At 36.4% G+C, this 13,732-nt stretch overlaps 1 protein-coding gene across 4 annotated transcripts in view; it reads left to right on the forward strand.

Moving 5' to 3' along the window:
• FGD4 (FYVE, RhoGEF and PH domain containing 4) overlaps positions 1-13,732 on the forward strand; it is a 241,886-nt gene that overhangs the window by 166,070 nt on the left and 62,084 nt on the right. For 3 of the 4 annotated variants that reach the window (XM_027035873.2, XM_027035875.2, XM_027035872.2), the window contains exons 5-7: positions 8,202-8,291; positions 10,262-10,407; positions 11,015-11,171. In XM_027035873.2, the coding sequence (XP_026891674.1) occupies positions 8,202-8,291; positions 10,262-10,407; positions 11,015-11,171 (393 nt within the window). Of the gene's footprint in view, positions 1-8,201; positions 8,292-9,484; positions 9,584-10,261; positions 10,408-11,014; positions 11,172-13,732 lie in introns of those variants that run through there. The other variant, XR_008300202.1, reaches the window with a different exon arrangement.

Genomic DNA, 13,732 nt, shown 5'->3' on the forward strand with positions numbered 1-13,732 from the left:
AACGATGCTGTTTGGCATGGGTGTGAGAGAAATGGAAAGGTCAGATCTTAAAAACACAGCAGTCATCATATGTGGCTTAAAAATAAAATAAAAATAAAAAGAGCAATATACAATAACCAGTCAAGAAGACAGGCTCAAGGACCAGAGTCTCTAGGTTTGTAGCCCACGTTAGCCACTTACAGTTGTAGGACCTCGAGCAGGTCACAAACGCTCTCTGTAGCTTAGTTTTCTTCATCTGCAACATGGAAATAAGAACCTACCTCACAAGGTTATTACAAGGCATATAGATCATCAAATCGTTGTAGAGGATTTAGAACAGTACCTTAAAACGTAATGTGAGCTATATATATGTTAAGTAAGCATAAAAGTAAAATCCTGTTTCCTCATTTGTAATTCAAGGGAAACAGACACATGACCTGAAATGTCCCTTAATAGATCCAGAGTTTAGTATATCCTGCCAAGTGAGTGTCCCAGCACCTACCAGTTTGTTTTAAAGTGAGATGCTCCTTTGTGGGAGGCACAGAGGGCATTTTGGCTGACGCTTCCTTTTTAACACAGGTTTCTTATATTTTGTTTGTTTCTCTCCTCTGAGGCCCATAGGTTATTAGCACATAATGCACTCATTTATATGCATAAGGTTTTAACTCCAGGGAATTATCATCAGAAATATTTATAAGTGACCTAATTACTTTGATGCTCTGCCTAGATTTGAGATAGGTTAATTCAGTTATTGATTGTGAGCATATATTCTTCCTGATGCATGATCTTTAATTTCTGCAAAAGGCAAAAGACAATTTAATGTATACTAAATTGGATATAAGAAGAACAGAGTTCTCTCTTTGCTACCACTTACTTCCTGTCTGATCTTGTGCAAGTAACTAAATTGTCCTTCTCAGTGTGAGCTCTATTTTGCCCTTTTCCCACCCTATCTCAAAAAGATAGAATGTAAACCTTCAGATTAAACTCTCAGTCACCTGTTCTCCTGTTTAGAATTAAATAAATAGAATAGAGGACATCGGATTGGAAAAACATTGTCGCTGGGTCAAAAGTAGGTTTGGGGGTGCCTGGCTGGCTCAGGCAGTAGAGCGTGTGACTTTGGATCTTGGGGTTGTGAGTTCCAGCTCCACATTAGGTATAGGGATTACTTAAAAATAAAATCTTAAAAAAAAAAAAAAAAAAAAGAAAGAAAGAAAGTAGGCTTGGACTTTGCTCCCAAAGCTTCCTGAAGGATCATGCTAAGGTAATAGACTATTTATTCTTGTGATACTCTATAATGAAGCCCTGGCAAAGGAATAATGTGCATGGGTCGTAGTGGGTATTCTTTTTCCTGTAATGTGAACCTGGTGATAAATTACTTGCTGATTACAAATCTTCCCTGAGAACATATGGCCTTCATTATGGCATTATTACATGATCTTCATTGAACACAAAATCTGTGTTTTATTCCCTTACCTTTCCATTTTCTTGTCCTGCAAATCCCCAGGGAGTTCTCTTCCTTACGAGGCTGTGACAGAGCAAGAACTTTATTTTCACGGACCTAGATTTGAATCCTGGCTGAGTCACTTACTTAGCTATATGATTTGGGGCAGGTTACCCATCCTCATTAAGAGTGAAAGGATAATGATCTTTACCCATCCTCATCTTTAAAGTGAAAGGATAATGATGCCTGCTTCCCAGGAGTATTATGAGGATTCCATTAGCTAATTCATGTGAAATACATTCTAGTGCTTAGCACACAGTAAGTACTCAATAAATAGGGCTGTCACTATCACTCACTTGTGATACCTTCCCTTGATTTCCCTGTTCCTTAGTATTAATAAGAAAGGATCTATAGAACTCTATAGAATTATGGATTATTGGAATGAAGGTGTCTGACACAAGTTAGAGATTTTAAGATGCTTTTTGAGATGATAGGACAGTTATGTAACATTCAAATATTATTGTGATCTAATTTTAAATTATCACCTGGAGCCACATGGAAGACATTAAAAATGACATATCAAAATTTTCATACAGCTCATGAATTGTGGTAGAGAATCAAGTGTTAATTTCCTAAGTTGACTCATCTTGTTATGAAAGAATGGACTTCAGGGAAAGCAGAAACATGTGTATTCATATAAAGCTACATCTTCCATCTGCAGGGTAGAATTTAATTAATTGGTAGCAAACATAGGTAGAAACTCCCAGGACCAAGAAACCCAATAACTTATATTACTTTAAATATAACCTGTAATGAATATATGAAAAAAACTATAAGAACTTTTCGTAGTTTTGATTCCATATTTTTAGAAAAAAAATTCTTCCTGATTAAAATGAAATCATGAGAACATGTACTGAAAAGTTAAATAGCATAGTTGAAGAGTAATAAAGCATGATGTCGGTATCTGGTTCATTTTTATGTAATTGAAGCTTTTGCCCTTAAAGCATCTTGTAGGAAACTCTAATTGTTTATTAACCTTTATGAAGTTCTTTCCAAAATGTCTGCTCCCCTGCTTGGTGGTTCTGAGACATGTGGCAGTGCGTATGGTACTAAGATTTTGAAGAATGAATCTCTGGCTCCACATGAGCATTTTCTGCCTATCCAATAAACGAAGTCTGTGAGCTGCCGTGGGGGCTCTTTGTCTGGGGCTCCTGCCATATGGAAGAGTCATGCCAAAAGGTCTGAAAAGAGCCGTAGGAGCTGGTGACATCTGTAAATGAGGAGGCAGAACTGACAGTGTAGCACATTCATGAGCCAGCAGGCACACTGACTAATGACCAGGCTGAATCTAGCCTAGTGAGAATGGAGCAGCTCTCTACTGGAAGGTCACTGGGGGTGTGAAGGTGCACAGTCCTAACCTAGGAAGTGCATTAAGCAAGTGTAAGAAGCAGAGAAAAGTAAATTGTGTAATCTCTTACTGTAAGAAGTGTGTATTTTATCTTTTCAGTTTCAATAGTTCAGATGTACTCTATTGCATCTTTATTTGAGGCAATATTCTGAGAATCAGCTTTCAACATAGGAACATAGTGTCATTTACAAGTGAAAAAAAATCTTTATATTATAGAGGAATATCAAAGGTAAGATGCTTTTGTAATAGCATATTTATGATTGTTTTTAAAGAGTCAAGCCTGTGTATTAGGTTCCAGTAGAGGCAAATAGGATTGTTTATTAAATCAATATTGTGTAGCCATTACTATTTTCCAAAGAATCACAAGAATATATGACTTAGTGAAGTGCTAAGCACAAAAGTAGCAGTTACATAGTTTTGAAGTGGCAAATAATAAGAAACAACATTAACTTTACCTATTTAACTTTTTATTTAAAAAAAATACCAGCCTACATCTCTAATGTACCAGCAATTTTAAAACAACTTTGTCTGTTATTTAAGCATAAGTCTTGGGGCACCTAGGTGGCTCAGTCAGTGAAGCATCCAACTTTTTGGCTCAGGTCATGATCTCATGGTTTGTGAGCTCGAGCCCCGCATCGGGCTGTGTACTGATAGCATAGATCCTGCTTGGGATTTGGTCTCTCCCTCCCTCTCTCTCTGCCCCTTCTCCCCCCACTCAAAAATAAATAAACAAACCTTAAAAAAAAAAAAAAAACTATCTCCTAGAGTAATAGAGCCCCTGGCATGCAGATAGATTCTGTATTTCTCCTTAAATGTAATTCATAGATGAGTTTCAGTAACTAATTTTTTTAAAGTTAGAAGCCATCATATCGTTATATCAAATATGACTGAATCTTCAATACCTGATGATTATTTTTTTAATTTTTTTATGTTTTTATTTATTTATTGTTTTATTTATTTTTTGAAGGAGAGACAGAGCATGAGCAGGGGAGGAGCAGAGAGAGAGGGAGACATAGAATTTGAAGCAGGCTCCAGGCTCTAAGCTGTCAGCACAGAGCCCGACGCGGGGCTTGAACTCACGAACTGCGAGCTCATGACCTGAGCTGAAGTCGGACGCTTAACCAACTGAGCCACCCAGGCGCCCCATTTACCTGATGATTATTACCAAAATGCTGAAAAGCCTGCCATAAACAGAATTTATATTAGAGAAAGAGTATATACATTAAAATGCAGAGTAGATACCACATTTCATTTTTAAGTGGATAGCTTGTATTTTGTTAGTCAAAAGAAAATTGGGAAGGGAAAACCCTTGCAGGCACTTTTTATAGTCTTGTTGTTTGTTGCAGAGAAGAGTTCGAGCGAGAGCCAAAGATTTACTGACCAGTGACTTAAAAGCCCAGGCTCTCTTAGATGATTGGAATCTGATTCAGTTACCTTTCAACCGTGTGACTTAGAGCAAGTCACCTGGCCTTTCCAAGCCTTGAAATTTTATTTTGTTGTATGTGTGTGCTGCCAATAAAACAGGAATAATGTACCTATTTTATAGAATTACTGTAAAGATTAGTCAATTTATATAAAATAATTGTAACAGCATCTGGTGCATAACAAGCAGTCAGTGAATAATCGTTAGCTGTTCTTATGGCAACATTATTGTTTGGGTCCATGATTTCCTCACCTCTACCACAAAAGTCCTTAGTAACTTTTCACAAACCTGTGTGCAAGTGATTAAACCGAATGTCAGCGAGTTTACTTTTGCTTAACTTTGTGTTGGTTTTGGCAAGGTCAGGGACCTAACATTAGAAGACCATCTGTGTGGAAGGACACAGCTTTTGCTAATAACTGCTGGTCTCTCCCTTGGATTTTGCAAAATATGACCAGGATACCCACAATTTGCCACATTCAGCTAAAGTGTAGATTTAGAGTCAGCAGAAGACCATTTATTATAAGCTTCTGATTTAAGATCCTGTAGGATGTGGAAGACCTCAGGAGTGACTTCATTGCATGGCAATGATAGACAGTTTGACTTGTTGGTTAATGAATTCTCTGACTCATAAAGGATGTATTATTTTATCATGGCACAGACTTTGCTGGATGGTTTTCCTTAAAGGTATTTGTCAAAACCAGAATCAGAACATATGAAAGTGAGTGAGTCACAAAGATACAGTACCACTATTCGAATAAAACAAAGGTCTTGGAAAGAACAAGTCACTAATACTAATGACATCATGGATGTATCTCAAATGCATTTTGAGAAGTGGAAGAAGCAAGACTCAAGAGGCACATACTGTGTGATTCCATTTATACAACCTTCTGGAAAAGGACAGATCTAATTATTAACAGGAGCAGGTAATAGGAGAGGGGTGGGACCGACTATAGAGACTTCAGTTTTGGTGGAAATGTTCTTTATCTTCATTGTGGTAGTGATATGATTATATTAATCATTTGTCAAAACACTTAGAACTATCCACCAAAAAAAAGGGTGAACCTTACTACTGTAAGTCATATATCAATAAATCTGGCTTACAAAAACACAAATGCCTTATAGTATTGATGCAGGTCAGTATTTCTTTTGAGTATGTTGAATATACATTTATCTTCCTCTGAAATGTTGATATATTTCTTATATATTCACTATATATTTGTGTTCTCTTATTATAGGTTTGGAAGTCACATTTTCAGCTCATTATTTTCTCCTCTATAAGTAGTAATTGTTTAAAAATTACTTGAGACTTTTTCAGTCGTGCAGAATATACCCCATGTTTCATAGTATTTCAGTTTTCCATATCAATGAGGATGCTTCTAACACAAATAACACCAGTAACGCTCAACCTGGCTTAAATAATAAGGAAGTTTATTAACTTCATCTCTGTGGTTATGGGGTGGCTGCCCATAGCACTCAAGTCTACAGGTACCCTTATTTACATGGAGCATGGAAGAGAAATTTCTTTTTCTATGGCTCTTCCTTAAGAGTAGAAAGTCCTAGTGCATATTCCCTCATGTCTCATTGGTTCTTGAACCAATCACTGTATATTCTTGATTATTACACCAGTTCAGACCCACCTTTTGATCTGGGGAATGAGGATAGTTTCTCCAAAGGGAAGGCCACCTAGTAGTAAGGTAGATATACTAACCAAATCTGGATATCATTAAGAAATAAAGGGAAAAGATGTCAAACAGACAGACAACAATGCTAGTACTTTACCCTGAATTGATCGTTTAACCAAAACCTTGGCTAGCTGCGGGATTTAATGACAATATAGTTTTTATTTCAGTATTTTTGAGACCACAAATTATTTTAACAGTATTATGTTACTTTACCTAAAGCCTTCACATAAAAATACTTCATTTCAGTGCTACTGTAATAAGCAACATGGTAACCTCATATGTTGAACACGATGAAGCATGCTATACAGTATAATAGCATTTTATACACAGTTTTAAATGTAGCCTTTACACAAACTAGGCACTGGTTTGAAATATGCTTTGTTCTCCTTTGGTGCAGAGTTATTACTAAACCTTTACTATGCTTCGCACTTGCCTACAATGAAAAGGGTACTTCAGCAAAGTAGCTAGGTAGAAATTTCTCAACAAACAGATGTATAAAATAGAAAATGAGTTCTAATAGGACCAAGTTCAAGAGCTCTGGGTAGTTGAAGAAGGCTCCATGGACAAGGAATAAAAATTCAGCAGCCCATCCCCCCCAAAAAAGTATGTCTTCAATACTGAGAGAGATAAAGCAAGAATATATGCCATGCAGAGAGGATGGAAAGAAAAAAGGTTTGGGAATGACCATGGACACATTTGGATAATGGTGGGTTAGATTCATGTGTTTGGAGGGAAGGGTGCCTGCAAAGATACAATGGGAAAAAGTCTGAGACAATGAGTAGAGATGAGATTTGAACAGCCCTGAATTATACATAGTCTGGCTGTTATCCCACTGGTGAAAGGAGGACTGTTGGGGCACCTGGGTGACTCACTTGGTTAAGTGTCCGACTTTGGCTTAGGTCATGATCTCATGTCTCGTGGGTTTGAGCCCCATATCGGGCTCTGTGCTGACAGCTCAGAACCTGGAGCCTGCTTCAGATTCTGTGTCTTCCTCTCTCTGCCCCTCCCCACTCACACACGTGTGCTCTCTCCTCCCTCTCAAAAATAAATAAACATTTTAAAAAATTTAAAAAAAGAAAGGAGGGCTGTTAAACGTTTTCTTTCTATGGAAAGTAGAATGATCTTGGCAAAGCAGAGTTGGAAAGATTGCTTATACAACCGCATACAAGGTGGGTTAGAGCCAAAAAGTAGTAGAATCACATCAAAACGGGAGTTCTTGATTAGCCTGGGTTTGAGATACTGTATGAGCAAAACCAGGCGGCAGTGATGAGAATTAAAGGGATGGTTGCTAAAGACATAGTATGAGTAGACATTCGTAGCCAGCTGGATTTTATAGCAGGGAGCTATGTTTACAGTGATTCAAGGTACCAAAGGCAGATGACTGGAAAAGGATGGAACCATTGCCAGGCTGGTAAAGTTCCAGTGGGGTGGAGTTGGGAGGTGATAGGATGGAGGCTTTCCTGAAAAAATGAGTTTGGTCTTGCATTGACAGCATGTCAGAGTGGTAATAAATGTCCACCAATAGGAATGTGTGATTGCTACTCATTCATTTATTCAGCAATATTTTATCAAACGCCAGTATTTTATTGAAGCACTGTATTAGACCGGAGGGTTACCAGGTTACCGAGAAAAAAAGTGTTCCCATTCTCACAGAACTAGCAAAGCTCTACAAATACATTTAGGGGCCAAGTAAACATACACTGAGGAAATAATAAAATGTTTGTTTTTAATTTATATAATATGGGTAGAGAGAGGAGGAGGGCATAGATGAAACAATATTAACAATGAGTTGATAGTTACTGAATCTCATTGATAGATATTTGCTGGTTCATTTTACTCTTTACTCATATATGATTGAAATTTTTCCTAATGTTTTTTTAAAAAAGCAAAAAGTTAGATGCATAGAGCTAATAATTAGACAAATTATCTGAAAGAGTGTTGAAATCATTTCTGAAGAGTAGCCTGAGAGAGACAGGGAGAAAATGAGCCAAATTTAGTGTCTGAGAAACATAAAAGGTGTTTCAAGGGCAAAATAGATGATACTGTTGATTTTGACAGAAGCTAAAGAAGTCGTTATAGGTTAAATCTAGCAGAATGCTTATTTTTAATTTTGTTCATTTCTGGTTGGGTGGTCCTTCATGGCTGAAAGGAATTGGGTAGCTAACAAGCTTGAGAAAACTGTTTTGACCATTTGATAAGGTGTTTATTACTTGAAAAGTCTTGTCTAAGTTTTATTTCCTAATATGTGGATATCTATTCTATTTTTAGGAAACTAATGAACAAAAACTTCACAAAATAGCCAACGAACTTTTGCTTACAGAAAGAGCTTATGTCAACCGACTTGACCTCTTAGATAAGGTAATATTTTCCCATTCAGGATTATTTTATTTTTTGGCATCATATATCATTTTTAGTAAAGGGGCTTTAGAAACTACTGGATGGGCATAACTGTTTTTTGCCAGTGAAAGCTTTTTCTTCAAGGAAATCTTTAGGATTTTTAGCTTTGTCAGTGAATGCACTAGACATAAAGGTTTTTCAGTTCATAAAAAGCAGATTCAAGGACTCTCTGTATGAGTCACAAAATGCCTTTATCTTTCATCCCTAAACACTAGTCTGTTTCGTGACCATTTATTATGATCCTAAAGCCATGTTCCCATTATAATCTAAATAAGAGATTGGTGATTCTAATGCCTGCATGAATATGTCATTGATTCTGTTTGTCTCATGTGCTGTTCAGACCCATGTGAGTCATCTGAATTGATGGAGTAATAGGGCCAGAAGGCATTTTGAGCGTTCACTTGTTCAAGCTTGTAGGAGACATCTAATATAGTGCCTGGCGTAAAGTTGCACAGTCAATATTTGTTAGAAATGGCATTCAGAGTACTTTATCACATTTTGTACTTTCGTCATGTTGGGGCCTTGAGTATCATTTTAAATATACATTACAAAGAATCGCTTAAAAATTATTAAGGCTTCTTAATATTGTTTTAGTGATAAAAGAACAAGATAACTGGTAAATTGCTCAGATAGACCCCTCTTATTAGAAGAGAAAGTTGCCATGTTTGAGTACTAACTATAAGAAGAATTATCTCACTTCTGTCATTGGAAAACTGGAACTTCATGGGAACAGGCCATCCTGGGTATGCCTCCTTATCATTGGTTCCTAGAGTGGACTATGGCCCCGTCAGATGAGCCTTAAGGGGCCACATTAAGGCTTCTGTCCTTTGAAATAATGAGTTTGTGTCTTAAACACTCACTTTCCAAAGAATTTCACTGTAAGTCAGTCAATTCATGTGTTTGTATGTTTGAAACAATTTCCCCTCAGGGGAATACAGACCAGAAACGTTAAGTATTCCTATTGTGGAGACATGTCTTTTCCTCTTACAAGTTTTGTGGTTTTTTTGTCTTCGTTCTTTTTTGTTATTTTAGCCATATTAGCTTGTCAGCTACTGTTGCTGACCTTTTTAGAATTTTAGAGTCTTAATTACTTAAAATATCCTATCTGTTGGAGTCTCTAAGGACATGATTTTGTGTTCTTTTTGCCTCCCAAGAAAATGCAGTGGAGGTGAATTTAGAAAATTAACAACCATCTGGACATTTGAAGGAACAGACTTCCTTCTGCCTACATTTAACAGAATGGCAATTAAGAGGTATAGTAGCCATAGTGGAGAATAGCTAAGAGTGCAGTTTTTTAAAAAGTATCTTTAAGATACCATTGTTATGTACAGGAGAAGATCTTTGTACCCTTTATAAGTGTTTAAGTTATCTTGCATTATTACTTACTAAAAAGCAAGTAAACATCTGTGAACTGAAATATTCTTTTATTCATCCACTGGCCAGATATTAAGCACCTGTTCTTCTGTGGGAACTAAATTATGATGGCCTCCCTTCCCAAGAGGGCAGACAGTTTTAATAGGGAAAGTGAGATTTAGGCCCACAAATTACAATAAAGGACAGTACTGTCAAAGTCATTCAAAACATAAAGAAGAGTGAAAAATACCACCAAAAATTATTAATTTAGATAAAATTTTCCTTCCATGTCTAAATAGATAGAAGTAAATCCTTTTACCTCAATTGGAAATTTTCTGGTGTAGAAGAGGTTAATATCTCCAAAACGGAGGGAGAGCCTAAGTTAGAGTCAACTTTTCTAATTCTAACTCCTGGTTCTTCTCAATCAAAGCATATACTCATCCATTTCAAAAATGATTGATTTCTTGATTCATGAACTTTTTCATTCAATAAGTTACTAAGAGCCCACTATGCCTAGCCCAGTGCTAGGTGGTTAACCAGTAAATTTGAAGTAACATTTGCTTTATTCTCTTATTCAGGTATTTTACTGCAAATTATTGGAAGAAGCAAATCGAGGCTCATTTTCAGCAGAGATGGTGAATAAAATCTTTTCTAATATTTCATCAATAAATGTCTTCCATAGTAAATTCCTATTGCCAGAGCTGGAAAAACGAATGCAAGAATGGTAAGAGGAATAGATGGCCAACGATTTGTCTAAGGCAGTCATATTAGATGCTGTGTTATTTGCTTATAAATGGAAACAACAATGCTACACAGAGCTATAGCCAAACATCTGTGTTAAATTTGTATGGTAAAGAAGTTGTGGTACATTTTTAGCTTTGGTTTAAAAGGATTTCATCTCTGCTCTCTAAACTATCTTTTGATTAGTGGAGACAAGATTCCAGGGTAATCTGGAGCTTTAAAAACTCCATAGTTTTTCACTCTAAAGTCCCTTTAAAAAGGTCCTGCTTCAGGGACTCCTGGGTGGCTCAGGTCATGATCTCACAGTTCGTGAGTTCAAGCCCCACATTGGGCTCTGTGCTGACAGCTCAGAGCGTGGAGTCCCCTTCAGATTCTGTCTCCATCTTTCTCTCCTCCTCCCCCACTCGTGCTCTTTCTCTCAAAAATAAACTTAAAAAAAAAAGGCGCTGCTTTATTCTCTACCAATCTCATAGCAAGGTGGATCTGATCAAGCAAAGAATGTGTATACACAGTGATCACTTCATTTGAAGTCCTATTAATTCACTTACTCTATAAGAAATCTTAATGACTTGTTTCTGTATTTTATACAGGGAAACTACCCCTAGAATTGGTGACATCCTTCAGAAATTGGCACCATTCCTTAAGATGTATGGAGAATATGTGAAAGGATTTGATAATGCAATGGAATTGGTTAAAAACATGACAGAGCGTATCCCCCAGTTCAAATCAGTAGTTGAAGAAATTCAGGTAATTGGACTCTTGTTCAAGGCTCTGAATTATTTTCCTATACAAATCATAAGGTCTTCTAGATCTAAGGTTTAGTTTGAGACATCTGTCTGAGACCACCAAATTCCATGTTATTCTGAATGATGTAAAAATCATCTATGCAGAATTAATGTATTTATCGAGCACATGCCATGCGCTGAGCAGTAAATTCTCCATTTGCTTTTGAGACCAGGAGAGTGTAGCTTTTATAAAGATTCACATGGATTTACAAAGTGATTTCCCATTCGGGTCTGTGACTCTCTTGCTTTCTTTCAGAGGTTGAGATGATGCAATGAATATAAAAAATGATTGCCATAAACCTGACATTTTGCAGACATTATTATTCTGTGTGTGTGTGTGTGTGTGTGTGTGTGTGTATGCATGTGACTTTACATATGTGTCCTGACTTTTTTTCAGTTGTGCCAAACCTGGATAACATATTTTAGATAACTCCATAGTGATTTCTATTTGATTCTCTAGTCAAAGGTGTTAATAACTTGATAGTTTAAATGTTGAAAAGGAATTCTTGAGATCACATAAGGTCCTTGGGGTGAGGATTCTGCTGCTCTTTCTCTGCTTTCTTTTGTGCTATACAAATATTTTTATTTACCATTTTAATTCCTCTAAATTTTAAATGTTTTTTTCCTACTGTTTGTTGGAGGAATTATAATATGCATCTTAATTTACCACAATCTACTTCAGGTTAATGCTAATATTAATTCTAATAAAATACAGGCATTTTGCTCCATCGTAGCTCAGTTCCTCCATGCTCCATGCTTTTAGTATCATATACATTACCTTTATATAGGTTTTAAATTCAATAATACAGTGATATAATTATTATTTTGTATAATTTTGTATCTTTGAAAGAAGAGAGGATATAAGAAAAAATGTACCAAAAAAAATTATTAACCCATATATTTACCATTTCTAGAGTAAGTTCCTTTCTACAAAGGGTGTTAAATATTTTGGGTTACGTGGGTGGCTCAGTCAGTTAAGCATCCAACTTCGGCTCAGGTCATGATCTCATAGTTTGTGAGTTTGAGCCCCACATCGGGCTCTGTGCTGACAACTCAGAGCCTGGAGCCTGCTTTGGATTCTGTGCCTCCCCTCCGCCCCTCCACTGCTCACACACACACTCTCTGTATCTCAAAAATAAATAAACTTTAAAAATTTTAAAAGAAAAGTGATAAATGTTTCTTACAAGGCAGAGATTGGATAGTAACAAATTTTCTTGGTCTTTTTTTGGGAAAATCTTTATTTTTTTCTTCACTACTGAATTGATAGTGTTGCTAGATACAGAATCTGGGTTAATAGGTTTTTTTTTCTTTCAACAAAATGAATGTCATTCACTGTACTCTGTCCTCTGTTGTTTCATATGGGAAGTTATTAATTATATTATTTCCTGTATGTGCTGAATTGCTTTTCTCTTGCTATTTTCAAATTTATCTCTTTGCTTTTTTCTTCCAACAGTATGTATCTAATGTAAATCTTTCTATATTTATCTTGCTTAGGATTGAATTTCTGGGATGTGTAGGGTTTTTTTTAATTAATTTGAGAAGTTTTCAGCCATTATTTCTTCAAATAATTTGCTCCAAGTACACATATGTTGGTGTTCTTGATGTTATTCTACAAGTTTCTGAGACTATTCATTTTTCTTCAGTCTTTTTTCTGTTCTCCGGATTGTATAATTTCTATTAATCTTTCTTTGAATTCATTTTTTTCATTTTTTTCATTTTTTTAATATTTATTTTTGAGAGAGACAGTGAGAGTGAGCAGCGGAGGGACAGAGAGACAGGGGCAGAGGATCCGAACCAGGCTCTGTGCTGACAGCAGCCAGCCTGATGCATGAGATCATGACCTGAGCCAAAGTCTGGTACTCAACTGACTGAGCCACCCAGGCACTCTGATTTTTTCTTCTGCCATCTGGAATCTGCTGTTGAGTCCCTGCAGTGCATTTTTCATCCCGGCTATTGTATGGTTCAACTCCAGAATTTCCATTGGTTCTTTTTATAACACCTGTTTCCTCCTTGAAAATTGCTATTTGTGCATTCATTATTGTTACACTTTTCATGTTTTTCAACTACAATTTCCTTTAATTCTTTGAATGTTTTTATAATAGCTACGCTGAAGTCTTTGTCGCCCATATCCAGTATCTGTGTTCAGAGACAGTTTCTTTTGATTGCCTTTTTTTCTTCAGTATAGGTAACAGTTTACTATTTCTCTGAATGTCTCTTTTTTGTTGTTGTTGTTGTTGTTGTTGAATACTGGACATTTTAGATAACCTATTGTAGCAACTCCAGATTTTGCTTTCCCCCACTGAAAGTGGCTTTGGTTACTTTCGTTTGTTTAGTAACTTGCTTATACTAAATCTATAAAATCTGTCTCTCTTCTGGTATGCTGTTGCCAATGTCTCTATTCAGTTTTTTTGTTTAATATTCATGTGTGTGTATGTGATCCCAGTTTTGTAGGGATTACCCCTATGTCTGTGTAGGTTAGGGGTCAAACAGTTATTGAACAGAGATGATTAACTACCTAGAGCC

This window comes from Acinonyx jubatus, chromosome B4, assembly GCF_027475565.1.
Source record: "Acinonyx jubatus isolate Ajub_Pintada_27869175 chromosome B4, VMU_Ajub_asm_v1.0, whole genome shotgun sequence".
NCBI lineage: Eukaryota > Metazoa > Chordata > Mammalia > Carnivora > Felidae > Acinonyx > Acinonyx jubatus.